General features: G+C 36.5%; 1 protein-coding gene across 8 annotated transcripts in view; it reads right to left on the bottom strand.

The window, feature by feature from the left end:
- Nucleotides 1–3417: 3417 nt before the first annotated feature.
- gbf1 (golgi brefeldin A resistant guanine nucleotide exchange factor 1) overlaps nucleotides 3418–13702 on the bottom strand; it is a 214020-nt gene continuing 203735 nt past the window's right edge. For 5 of the 8 annotated variants that reach the window (XM_073920581.1, XM_009307103.5, XM_009307106.5 and 2 more), the window contains 5 exons: nucleotides 10465–10566; nucleotides 10243–10356; nucleotides 8187–8364; nucleotides 7918–8088; nucleotides 3418–7466 (listed from right to left, as the gene is read on the bottom strand). In XM_073920581.1, coding sequence (XP_073776682.1) covers nucleotides 7234–7466; nucleotides 7918–8088; nucleotides 8187–8364; nucleotides 10243–10356; nucleotides 10465–10566 — 798 coding nt within the window. In that variant the 3' untranslated portion in view covers nucleotides 3418–7233. The remainder of the gene's footprint in view (nucleotides 7467–7917; nucleotides 8089–8186; nucleotides 8365–10242; nucleotides 10357–10464; nucleotides 10567–13702) is intronic. The other 3 variants (XR_012389124.1, XR_012389125.1, XR_012389123.1) reach the window with 2 other exon arrangements.

The following is a 13702-nucleotide window of genomic DNA, read 5'->3' as shown; positions in this document are numbered from 1 at the left end:
TTGAGGGGGAAAAGTATTTGTATTTGTATTCGAGTAAAATTCAAAATGGCGCAGAAATATATATTTTTTCTATTACACTTCTAATTTACGTTATAGTGAAAGTATTGTTTAATTATACCCATTATATAAATTATAGATATGCAATATTGGCTGTTGTTTTTGAACATGTGATAAGAAATGTCATTGAAAAGAAAATAACATAGAAGCCATTATCTCATCCATAGTTAAACCAACAACTAATAAAATACCATTGTGAATATTATGAACCCCACCACCACCGTTCTTGTTTAAGGACACTGAATAGACAGAATAAAAACAAATAATACTTCAAAAAACTGTTCTTCTTCTGAAAGAACTTTTTTCCAATGGACAGAATTCCAAAAATAAGCTAAATAAATCTAAATAAAACCCTGCCTGGGAGATCTGGCAGAACAAAAGTATTCTATATAATACTAAAAGATGCAGCCTTGCTATTATCATCTGCCAGCCACAAAAAAGACACAAAGTTTGTTTGTTTGTTTATTTAGAGATATCTGCAAATATTTTTCAATGGAAGTCAATGGAGGAATATGACTAGTCAGTCATAATATATTTGCAGATATTTCCAATCTGAATTATAATTATGACAAGTCAAAATATAATTAGAGATATCTCTAAATATATTTATGGATAGTCTCAACAAGGTTTAAATGCTAAAACGGCTTGCCATACGCACAGTAGCACAGTGGAGATTTCTCTAGTTATATCGTTTCAGTCGTTTGTTATGCATTGACATGCAGTCAAATATTTCGCCAAACAGTCCTTAATGATGCGGGGACACGCAGTCAGATATTTTACCGGACAGATCCGCCACTTTTGGCGCGCATAAACAATCATAAAGCTCTCGTGCTGCAGGAATGAGGAGGTCTGCTGAAGGCGCACAGCTGACGTGCAGTGAGAGGTTTGCGTCTTTAATAAACTACGGCAGTTTGCGATCACTGAACAGTAAGAATGATTAATAAATCCATATGAAACAGTCCCTTAACAGTCACGTCTCGCTTAGTTTCGGGCTTTGGCGCGTTTTGCACTGAGCGTGTCTCTCTCTCTCTCTCTCTCTCTCTCTCTCTCTCTCTCTCTCTCTCTCTCTCTCTCTCTCTCTCTCTCTCTCTCTCTCTCTCTCTCTCTCTCTCTCACTCACTCACTCACGCGGGCATGCACTGTGGTCTCATGAGGAAACGCTGCTTTTTGATATAGTGTTTTTCTTGCTCCCGAATACAAATAATTTTTCAAGTATTTGTTCGAATCAAGTATTCGTAAAAACAAGCTATTCGTGCCTTTCCGAATACCGTATTCGGGTTCGGCTCCACCCTTAATATATATATATATATATAAACACTCACCGGCCACTTTATTAGGTACACCTGTCCAACTGCTTGTTAACGCAAGTTTCTAATCAGCAAATCACATGGAAGCAACCCAATGCATTTAGACATGGTCAAGATGATCTGCTGCAGTTCAAACCGAGCATCGGAATGGAGAAGAAAGGCGATTTCAGTGGCATGGTTGTTGGTGCCAGATAAGCTGGTCTGAGTATTCATAAACTGCTGATCTGGGATGTTCACACAAAACGGTTTAAAGTGAATGGTCAGAAAAGAGAAAATATCTAATAAGCGGATGTTCTGTGGGCGCAAATGCCTTGTTGATGTCAGAGGACAATGGCCAGACTTTTTCGAGCTGAAAAGGCTTCATTAAGTTAAATAACCACTCGTTACAACCGAGGTATGCATAAGAGCATCTCTGAACACAACCAACCTTGAGGCAGATGGGGTACAGCAGCAGAAGACCAAACCGGGTGCCACTCCTGTCAGCTAAGAACAGGAAACTGAGTCTACAATTCAGACAGGCTCACCAAAACTGGACAATAAATGATTGAAAAAATGTTGCCTGGTCTGATGAATCTCGATTTCCGCTGCAACATTCATTTGGTAGGGTCAGAATTTGGCGCCAAAAACAAAGATCCATCCTGCCAAGAATCAACGGTTCAGGCAGGTGTATAGGGGATATTTTTTTGGCACACTTTGGGGCCACTGGTACCAATTGAGCACAGTGTCAATATATATTTTTACACACACACACATATATATATATACTAGTCTACGTATATACATATATATGTACTAGTCTAGCCTCTTAACCCTTCACCCTTGTGTATTACTTCGCCTACATACAGCGACAAGCAGAGAGACACTCTACAGGTTAACAAATATTCCTGCTGTTGGGCTACATAATGTACTTTTAAGGCTTTTTAGTCAAGAATGTATTTGTTTAGATTGCAACTATGCAGCTTATTCATAAGTATAGTGCCTATTTTCAAAGTGTATAATTTCTGAGAAATTATTTGGCGGCCATTAGCCTGTCATAATGAGCAAAGACGGTTTAGGCTGTCCATGCAAAAGATGGCGACAGAGAGCACATAATAAACCCCTAGAGGAGAAAAACACAGCGTAATTTCAAACTACAGCTGATCAAACCATGATTAAACAAGTGATGATAATCTATGTACATCTCTTTTGTATGTTGTAGTGCTGTATTTATACTCTATAATTTTAGTGTATCGACTGTGAGATGGAACTCTCATATCAGGAATGTATGTTGTGTTGTCAAGAAAGAAAGAAGAAATGCCCGCACGTGTTCAGCATTTTTTTCTTATCGTAAACACAACAGTAATTTGGTAGTGATTGCGCTGCTTTTTTATGGGTTAATTATTGTGATCTCCCACTTGCAACAGAGAAATACTATAGACTGTAAAAGACTGTAACACTGTAGGGAGATATCTCTGTAGACTGATGGCATTTCATGCCGTTCAGCCTTATAATTTTAAAATGTGAGCAAAATCAGCTGTTTTGTCATTACTTTAGACATTACGCTAGAGAATCATTGAAATACTAGCTCTAAAGTAAACTCTTTACAGATTCTCCTGTTTTGACGTCAGCTGCAGATGTGAATGAATGGTGGAAAATAAGTAGGTCTTCATTCAAAAGGGTTTTTAGACTGTTTGATTTTCTTTTTTCTTACACATGATTATGCCGTTGAACTGTTATAACACAATATAAACACAATATCACACGAGTAGCAGTGTGATGTGGCTGTATATCGTCACGGTGGGACACTAAAGCACAAGGCCGCAAGCCTCCCACCAGTGCCGATATACAGCCATGATATAGCTCAAATTTATATATATATATATATATATATATATATATATATATATATATATATATATATATATATATATATATATATATATATATATATATATATATATATATATATATATAGAGAGAGAGAGAGAGAGAAAGAGAGAGAGAGAGAGAGAGCATTTTTGTACATTTTAATACCAACAATTAATGCAAAATAGAATTAGACAAAGTCAAAGAATTAGGATATCTGACCATATATTTATTACATTGTAAAAAGTACATTAACTTTTATTCATATATATACAGATTATGTTCAATGAATTACCTGTCGACTACAGAATTAGTTCCTGATGCATCTAAGAATGCAGAACAACAAAGAAAAGAAAACATCCACATGTCCACCTGCTTTGTGTTGCTGTCATCACTGATCGACGTTAAACGACTCTCTCGCTCCTTAAAGCACCTACAGCCTCAGGACTGATCCAAACTGAAAAAACACACACACACACACACACTGATCCCCAGAAGCATTTGAGCTGCTCTCGGGTGGTCTTGGCTGATGGAAGTGGAGGTGCGTGTCTGAGAACTATTATATTTCTTTTATATTAGTCAATTTTATAGCTCTTGTCTGGCTTCGACGTCTCCTGAAGTGTACATTAATTCAAAAACGACTAAAAGTGGACACTGAACTTTCAGAGCTGAGATCACCACAGTAAAGGGAAACAGTTTAAAGGGATAGTTCAAACTCACCCATCACACCAAATCCTCAGAGACTTTTTTTCATGTTCAGAAGACAAAGGAAGATATTTTAGATGAAATCCTGGAGCTCTCTCTTCCTCCATAGACAGCAATGATCCTATCTTGATCGAAGTTCAGACAAATATATATGTTCTGTGGTTCAATCAGAATATTATCAAGCTATAAGAACAAATTTGTGTGAATGCTGTAAAAAAAAAACTTTATTTAACAGTTTCTTTTTCTCAGTGTCAGTATAGAGTGCGCCCTGGATGCCCACATGCAACTTCCTCTATTTGAAACAAAGCACAAAAAATGTGTTTACATGACATGCCCTATACTGACACTACGATGAAACTGTCCTGTAGTATTGTCAGTATACGGTTCACCCTGGATGTCCACATGCGACTTCCTCTGTTTGAAACAAAGCACAAACGCGTTGACATGACGTGCCCTATACTGACAATAAGATGAATCTGTTGATTGAAGTCATTATTTTAGTTTTATTTACACACAACAGTATTCTCGTAAATTGATATGACTCTGAAGGAAGGTATGTAGTGTGTTTTGTAGACTTTAAATGTCTCACTGCTGTCTATGAAGGATGAGAGAGCTCCAGGATTTCATCTACAACATCTTCACTTGTGTTCCAGAAAAGGAACAAAGGTTTCTGGGGATTGAAAGTAATTGAGAGCAAGTAATTAATCACAATTTTGGGTGAACTAACCCTTTAACAGAAAGGCCAGCAGAAACACACAGTGTGTCTGGGGGGGGGGACTGATCCGTCTAGGAGAAAACTCTTGAAGAACGAAAGCTGTAAAGAGCAAAAGTGCTACAGCACAAACCTGAGCAGCAAAATCATCTCTCTTTAAGACAAGTTAACGATAAAACAAACAACCATCAAAATAAAATAAAACCTGACATTCAGAGTTCAGCTGGTTCATTTAGTCGAACATATCAGTCAGCTATCTGGAATGTTGTAGAGGTGCACGACTATGAATTATGTGCGTGTACAACCCATGTTCAGTTGCTCAATGTTGAAAAAGAATGAGTAGTTCATCATTCCCTCACAATCATTTTGTTCCAAATATTTATGACTTCCCTCCTTCTGTGGAATAAAATAAGATATTTGGAGAAATGTGATAGTCCATACTGGAAAATAAATATTTGTTTGTGTTCTACAGAATAAAGAATGCCATAAAGGTTTGGAGTGAGATGTTGGTCAGTAAGTGATGAGAGAACTTCTATTCTTGGGTGAACTCTTCCTGTATGGCATATTGGATAAAGTTTATCTAAAAATGACAATTTAGCCATCATTTACTCGCCCTCAAGTGGTTCCAAACTTTGTTGAACACAAAAGAAGATATTTAGAAAAATGTTGGTAACCAGTGGCCATTAACTTACAACCATAGCAGTAAAACTAGCAGCTACAGAATACCAACATTATTTAAACATATATAACAAAAATAAACATTTATGGTAACACTTTATAATAACTACATACTATAAATCATTTATTTAGCATTAGCATCTAGTGAATTTATTATCTGTTAAGCATTAACTCTACATTAATAAATGTTAGTAAACAGTTTATAGCTACAGCTACAAATGCTGTATTCTTGATTTATAAACACATTTATAATGTACTTAACAATTGTATTTTTACAATTTGTTGATTTATTTTTCATTACTAAATTAAAGTACTGCATTATTTACAAACTAGTTGTGTTTAAGAGTAGTCGATGGTTTTTAAGATTATTCAGAATGAGTAAGTAAATGATTAATAAACTATTTAATTAACATTTATATATTTTATTATTCAGGCGTATAGTAATGGTTAGTATGTGTGTTATTAAATGCTTTTTTAACTCATGTTCATGCAGTTTTGTGAGCTAATCTAAAGTGAGGACTATTTATGCTTCGTAAATCCCTTATAAATGACAATTAAATGCTGAGTATTAAAAGAACAATAATCTTTGCAATCGTATTTAAAAAATAAAACTACTGTAAATTACTGTAAAATTTGGATAAAACAACAATAGGATAATTTAAATATATATTATGATTCAACATTTTAATGTTATTAAGCAATGTCTAAATTGTACAGTAATTTTATTTTGAATATTGTTGCAAAGATTTATTTTCTCATTTGATTCAGTTTCATTCGTGTATCTTCAAATTAATAAAATTGAATAAAGTATTTTTTAATATAATTTAACTGAGCCTTTAACTGTCATTTATAAAGGATTTATAAAGTATAAATAGTCCTCACTTTAGATTAGGTCACAAAACTACATGAAGTTGAGTTAATAAAGCATTTATTAACATACAAATTAACTATTAGTATATTACTGAATAAAAGCATTATAAATGTTGATTTGGATAGTTTATTAATCTCTCTCATTCTGAATAATCTTTAAAAACCACCAACTATTCTGAAATAACTGATTTGTAAATAACAGCATATTTAATTCAGTAATGAAAAATGAATCATTAACAAACTATTAAAACACAATCATTAAGCACATTACACATGTGCCTATATGTCAAGAGAATTTGTAACTGCACTTATAAACTGCTTACTCTATTAATGTAGAGTTAATGCTTAACAGATAATGAATCCATTATTTGATAACGTTTAATAAATTATTCATACTGTGCAGTTATTATAAGTGTTATCACATTTATACATATAAATAAGTGGAGGATAAGTAAATGATGACACAATTATCAGTTTTTGGATGGACTATTACTTCAATTTTCCTTTAGACCAATTTACGCCAATATGCTATAATTAAAGAGTAAAAGCGACAAGAATAGTCTAAATAAGTTAGGGTTTTCTTCATCATACTGTACAGTCTTGTTAATCTTGAGCGGTGCTAAAAGCTTCAGCGCTAAAGTATGTTGTACGGTGTAACAAGCCAGACCTCTACTCATCAGCCATTCTCTGTGATCTCTGCCTGACCAGTACTAACACATTAAAATCTGCTCTGACAGCTGCAGTTAACCTACCAGAAATACACCTCGTCCCATCAATAATGAACTGTCCCTCTGGGGGTGGCACCTTCCTGATTTGAATAAATATGCTCATCTCTGGCTGAAGGACATTCTCGTCTGATCGGTCTGGGAGAAGCTTTGATGTTTGAAACGAGGAGAGGCAACCATGCATTTCAATGTCCTCTCATACGCTCTTCTTCCAGCTCCTGCTCTTACATAATTGAATAGTGTGTGGGCTACAGTGAAATCAGATGCTTCTTCCAGCGCGTTTCTCCTTCAAATGCTGCAACACTGTGGGCGGGGCAGTTGGCGGAGGGGCGGGTCAGTCTGCGGAGGGGCGGGGCAGCAGGGGCACGGGCGAGGTGGCCTCTATGAGGGCGGGGTTCAGAATGATTGGCAGGGTCATAGGGGGGACGCCTACTTGCAAAGGGGAGGCAAGGGGCTGGAGGATGAGCGGGGACTGGCTGAGAGGTGGCGGGGACTCTGGAGGACTCTTCTTGGCTGGAGTGGGTAGCGGAGGTGTTGAGGGAGGAACTGGAGATGATCTGTCTGTTCCTGCACAAAGGAAAGAAAGCAGAAAAGGTTTGTTTAAGAATATAATTGGTTAGAGCTACACGTTCTCCACGTTTTAAACCAAAAATAGAGATTGGCAGCACAACACTGCTTAACCGTACGATCACACCGAAATGCGGCGAGAGCATCCAAGGTCGCTCTGGCCGCCCTGGCGACAACGCTGTCTGCCTTCAGCTCCGCCAGCGAGAGCGGCAAAACTCGCTACATTGATCTCGTATTTAAAGGAGCCATTGCAGCATATTCCACTCATACTAAAAGTCATACTATATAGATCATACTTTTGAAGAGAATTCATATTTAAATGTAGTATCTATGAGTAGTGTGCAAGTTCAAACGTAGCTTACTATGCAGCAAGAGTGTAACCTGTTAAAATGGCAACTCCCATAGCACCCACTCCAATTCAAAGAATGTTTAAAAAAAAAAAAAAGCTTACGATCACCGTTGGCACTCGGTGTCGGCATGTCTTGAGGCGATGAGGGTCTGCTGGGGATATTTGGCTCTGCAGGGGCTGCTGGCACTGGTGATGGAGCTGGCACAGTGGGAGCGGCTGGAGGAACAGCAACAGGAGGCGGGACGGGCTCCACAGGAACATTACACACAGGCTCTACACCAAAAGCACAAGATCTCAGTTCGCCAAATCTAAACCTTGTGGCTTCATGCGCTTGGTAATGTTATCGCTAATGTTGTTTAAATGGGCAGTACCTGGAATGACAGCCTGTTTGAAGAGCTCCTCCTTTAGACGGGGCAGGAAACAGACTATTCTCTCCCAGGTGATTTCCCACAGGTCTGAGTATCCTGTGCGGGAGTCTGCGCTATGAAAGATCCCTGCTGTGTCCATCACCAGCAGCATGTTTTTCAGGGATTCAGGGATGGCCTCCAGCTGTGCCGCAAAATCACACACACAAACACAAACACACACAAAAACACACACAAAAACACACACACAAACACAAACACACACACACACAAACACACACACACACTCAATCAATCAATACTTAAAATTAATCATGCTTTGCTGTAAATCCTTCAACACCAGAACTAAAGCTTAGAGACATGGTTAAATAGTATACAAATTAGTAAGTACAATAGTCAACCATGTGAGTAGCACACGGCAGGTATAAAATTAGCCAATCTGCATGGAGCTTTTATTAAATGTTAACACATTTTGTCCCTACGTGACGTCTTTTTTTAACAGGTCAGGGTGAGATAATGTATTTATCAGAGTCAGCCAGTAGTAAATGAGCACTCTTGACATTACGTGGAGGAGAACAATTAAAAATATATAAAACTTGGCATGTTCTTGGAGCTTAGTTTGATTAAAGTTGAACCACTGAAGATGTTTGAAGTTCCTTATCTAGACTATAAAAATCTCGGGACTGGTACTGTCTATGGAGGGTCAGAGAGCTCTCATTAAAATTTAATTTCATTAAAAAATATCTTAATTTGTGTTCATGGGAGTATTTAACAACAAAATCAATTTTTTTGAGCTAACAAATCCTTTAACGCGTGCAATCACACTGGTGTGATCAGCCTTGGCTGGTTCCTGAAGCATACGATTACACCGGTGTGATTGGTATGTTCAGAGCGCACATCATCAGCTGCTAAAATTCAAATCTGACGGCATGTGCTGAGGCACAGAAAAAGGTGTCAACATTTAATTTAGATTTCAGACATTCAAATACACAAAACAACAAGCAAAACATGCCATTTACGGTTTGTAAAATACACGCAGATGTCTATAGAGACGGCAATAATAATAATTTTTCCATACAACTGGACAACGTGCTTTATTCATGTAAGAATCACACTGTTTATGCTACTAGAATATTTTCTTTATTCCCCTTCTAGATAAACAGTTGCTTACCTTCATGTATTTCAGCAGAAAATGATAAATAAAGATGACTTAAATCCAGCAGCTCGGATCTCTCCTGCGATTGTTGCTAGATAGGATAAAGCTGCGATCGGAAGTTAACTTGAATTATTAATATTATTAAAAAATTACACATTAATTATATTTTATTAAGGTCTACCCCTACCTCAACCCTAAACCCAACCCTGTCGCTTATGTAAAAATATTATTTGTTGTAGTGTCACAAAAATTATGCTATATTGATGCGAGTATGCTCAGCTGTATCCTATCTGACTTCACCACACTGCAGGAGAGGGTGAAGTCTAGATGGGATACAGCTGAGGATACTCACGTCAATATGGCATCATCTAATAAAATACAATTTATTAGATTACAATATATTGACTTATTCTCAGCTGTATCCCATCTAGCTAATAAAATACAATTAAGGCGTAATTTAATGAATAATATAAATACTTATTAACTTCCAATCGTAGCCGTATCACTTCTAGCAACAACAGCAGTGCCCATAACCCGTTATATTACAAATAATACGATCATTATTAAGCCGTTTAAAAGACCAAGTATATGTCCTATCACATATTTGAGAATCAGAAATTTCACAATATATTTAGAACATTTGTCAATGTTTACAGAAAAGGGCAAAAAGAAACAAAATATGACATATACATCATTGGGACTGATGGGTCACGTGGTAAACTTGATGCATCGCCATGGGAACTTTGGAACGCAATAGACACTAAGTAACAATCACAAAAATAAAACAAAACAAAAAAACTCATGCAGGAGGCTCAGCTGGAGTATTTAAAACTCACGCGTGAAAGGGTTAACACTTTTCATTAGGGTAATGCTATAATATACAATCTGTGCTTTGAAGCATCTCACCAGAAGGTCGCTGGATCCAGCGTGCATGTACTTGTCCATGAAGTCCAGAATGGTGAGCCAGAGGGCAGCAAACGTGGGCAGAGAGAGCAGAGGAGAGAGATGCTGCAGGAACACCTGAGGTGGCCAATAACACTCATCAACAAATCAAGTAATCAACAATATCAAAGAAATTCCAGTTAAAGATTTTAATATTAGTCAGACAAAAAGAATCTAAGCCCAGACCTTGGAAAGCAGTGTGCAGGCCCTCATCCTGGTCTCCTCCATGCCGCCCACATCAGCTGGACTGATATTTTCCAAAAGTTTGGTCAGCAGAGGAAACAGGACCTGAAGAGAGAGACACAACACAATCAAAACCTTAGTATTGAACTCAAAGTGAAATGTACTGCTTTTTTATTATGTTGGAGATGAAAACATTCACTAGACTAAACTGCTGTAAAAATGTGTCAGATAGATATTAATTGTTTTGCATAAATCAATTAAGCAACCGCAATGCTGATCAAATCTACTAAACGTTTTGTTTAATCCAGGGTTTTGGCTCATTAGTTGCCAAGTGCATTACGTCACTGATTTGAGAAAAACAAACACAAAATGACTTATTTTTAATTTAAAAGGTATGGGTGTCAAAATGAACAGTTTCTTCAGTGCATCGATGCGGACAACTTGGTATCAGTTCAGTAATAGATTCTAACCGGTTGTTATGTACTGACGTCATTTATCTCATATGTCGCAGTAAAATACCTTGAAGTGAGTATTTAAAACACAGGAACTCTGCACAATTTAGTGTGTGTGTTTGTCATTCACTGATACTGAAGTTACAGCAGATGCCCTGTTTTACTGTTACGGAGAAAAAGAAAGTAAACTCCATTTCTCTCTCTCTCACGCTCTCTCACTGTGGACCTTTGACCTTACATTTCCTCTCCTCTTGGCTGTTATAATGATACTTCTGGATTTGAATAAGAGCGTGTCTGCAGAGCGAGTTTTCTCCACCATGTACATCATGGATCAGCTGTGATCGCCTCTGTCGAGCGCCAGCACATTCGCAGCCTTTTTCTGTTGAGCGTGTGACCAATCATAGGCATTTAACAACGCTCAACAATGCTCAAAAATCAAGCAGCATAATATTCACATTTGTTTAGTTGCTATAAATGCTCATGTTGTTCTGTGCATATACTTAAGTTTTGTTTGATTCATGAAAAAAAAAAAAAAGTTCTTTCTTCAAGCAGGTAAAATTAAAGGTACAGTTCTTATATCTTACTGCTTGTATACATATTAAACGTATTTAAAAATGCTACATTTTCATTCAACAATTGTTGTGCTGGGAAGTAAAATATTAAATTGTGTATGGAAAGCATCGTCAATGCACCGAGATATCGAATTGAACCGAAACGATGGCATGATAATCGTAACAGAACTGAACCATGAGAGCAGTGTAGGTTCACACCGCTAATAACAGGTAACTGTGGACCTTTTATTAGATCAGTAACAACACTGGCTTTGATGCGTTGTTAGATTTTGTGCAGCATTAAAAAATGTTCTCCCTCATTTTCTGTTGGTGGCTGTGTTTGCCCCATTGACTTTCATTATAATGACATTTTTTGTATGCAAAGACATGATGCCATATAACCATGCATTCTTGACTGTTAGGAAGAGGTCAAATTTGTCATTTTTACTGTCGATGATCAGTTGGCACTATTAACTCTTTAAATACACACAAAAAAACTTAGTTTCTGGCTTTTATAAGAGTTATAGGAAGCATAATAGCAATTTATAGTGTGCATTTTTTTTTTCTTCCTGAAATTTATAAATACATTTATATATGTATTTGTAATACAATTTATCCTTTTATACAGGCAGTCAGATATATGACCTGTACCTTTAATTTGACCTGCTCAAAGAAAACACTCTTTTTGAATGTTTAAAACAAAACTCAAATACATTCACAGAAGACATTATGAGCATTTATAGCAAATAAACAAATGTAAATATAATCACGTTTGCTTTTTGAGCACTGTCCAAGCGAGTTCTTGCACTCCTATGATTGCTCGTGTCTTAACCTTCTTCAGTGTCAGAGAAAGACTGTCCAGCAAACTCTCAAGCAGTGAATTGTGCACAATTATCTGCTTTTTAGTAGTTGGAGTGTTTTATTTACTTGCCCTCACCTGCTTTGCCATAGTATTTTACCTCGACATATCTGATTAACCTGATCTATAACTAAACCGATATTCACAGTAGTTCAAATACACAAATAGCACAAATACACACACTATACTCCATATACAAAGCCAGAAAGTAGGGCTGTGCAATTAATTAGAAATCCGATTTCGATTTTGCCTTCTAACGATTATGAAAAATTATTAATCGAGATAAACGATTATTCCATCATATACCGCCCCCTTTCCAGTTGTACACGTGTTGATCTTAAAAGCGTGAAAGACCGCATGATTATGTGTGCCGCGCACACACAGAATTGAAGCATGCAGTCAGCATTCGGTCTCACTCACACACTGAGACGAGCAGAGCGCAGTCAGCGCACACATCTAAAGTCATCTTAACGTGATTACTTTAATGGTCAAATAGGTGTCAAAATGCGGCGTTTATTGATTATTCATATCAAGCATCATTTGTGTAATAAACAAACGAGTTGAGAATCAAAAGAGACGCGAAAGAGAAACTATTAAAGAGACAGCGCGCTATAATCCTTCTGCCGCCTGTTTTTATGATTATTAATCAAACAACAAATGGAGAACATGCCTCTGCTCTTGACTGAAGGACTTTTGTAGCTAAAGTGTTTCTTAAAGTAAAGATGCTTAAAGCACATGTTGTTTTATATTTTTATTCTATTGTATTTATTTATCTTTCCTTTGCAGGGTGGAAAATAACTGTTTGTATAAAGTTGAAGTCTGAATTATTAGCCCTCCTGAATATTAGCAACCCTTTTCCCCCAATTTCTGTTTAATGGAAAGAAGATTTCTGAGCATAATAGCTTTTAATAACTCTTTTCTAATAACTTATCGATTTTATCTTTGTCATGATGAGAGCACATAATATTTGACTAGATATTTTTTCAAAATACATGCGTTCAGATTCAAAGTGCGATTTAAAGGCTTAATTAGTGTTATTAGACAGGTCATTGTATAACAGTAGTTTCTTCTGCAGACAATCAAAAAATATATTGCTTAAGGGGGCTAATATTATAGACTTGCTTAAAAAAACCTGCTTTTATTCTAGCCAAAATAAAAATAAAAAAGCCTTTCTCCAGAAGAAAAAAAATATAAGAGGAAATGCAGTTAAAATTCCTTGCTCTGTTAAACATCATTTGGACAATATTTATTTTTTACAAAATTCTCAGGAGCGCTAATAATTTTGACTTTAACAGTAATCGTTTTGAATAATCGTGATTTCAATTATGACCAAAATTATCGTGATTATAATTTTTCCCAAAATCGAGCAGCCCTACAAG

This window comes from Danio rerio, chromosome 13 (assembly GCF_049306965.1).
Source record: "Danio rerio strain Tuebingen ecotype United States chromosome 13, GRCz12tu, whole genome shotgun sequence".
Taxonomy (NCBI): domain Eukaryota; kingdom Metazoa; phylum Chordata; class Actinopteri; order Cypriniformes; family Danionidae; genus Danio; species Danio rerio.
Note: the sequence above shows the minus strand (reverse complement) of the source record. Positions and strands in the feature narration are given on the sequence as shown.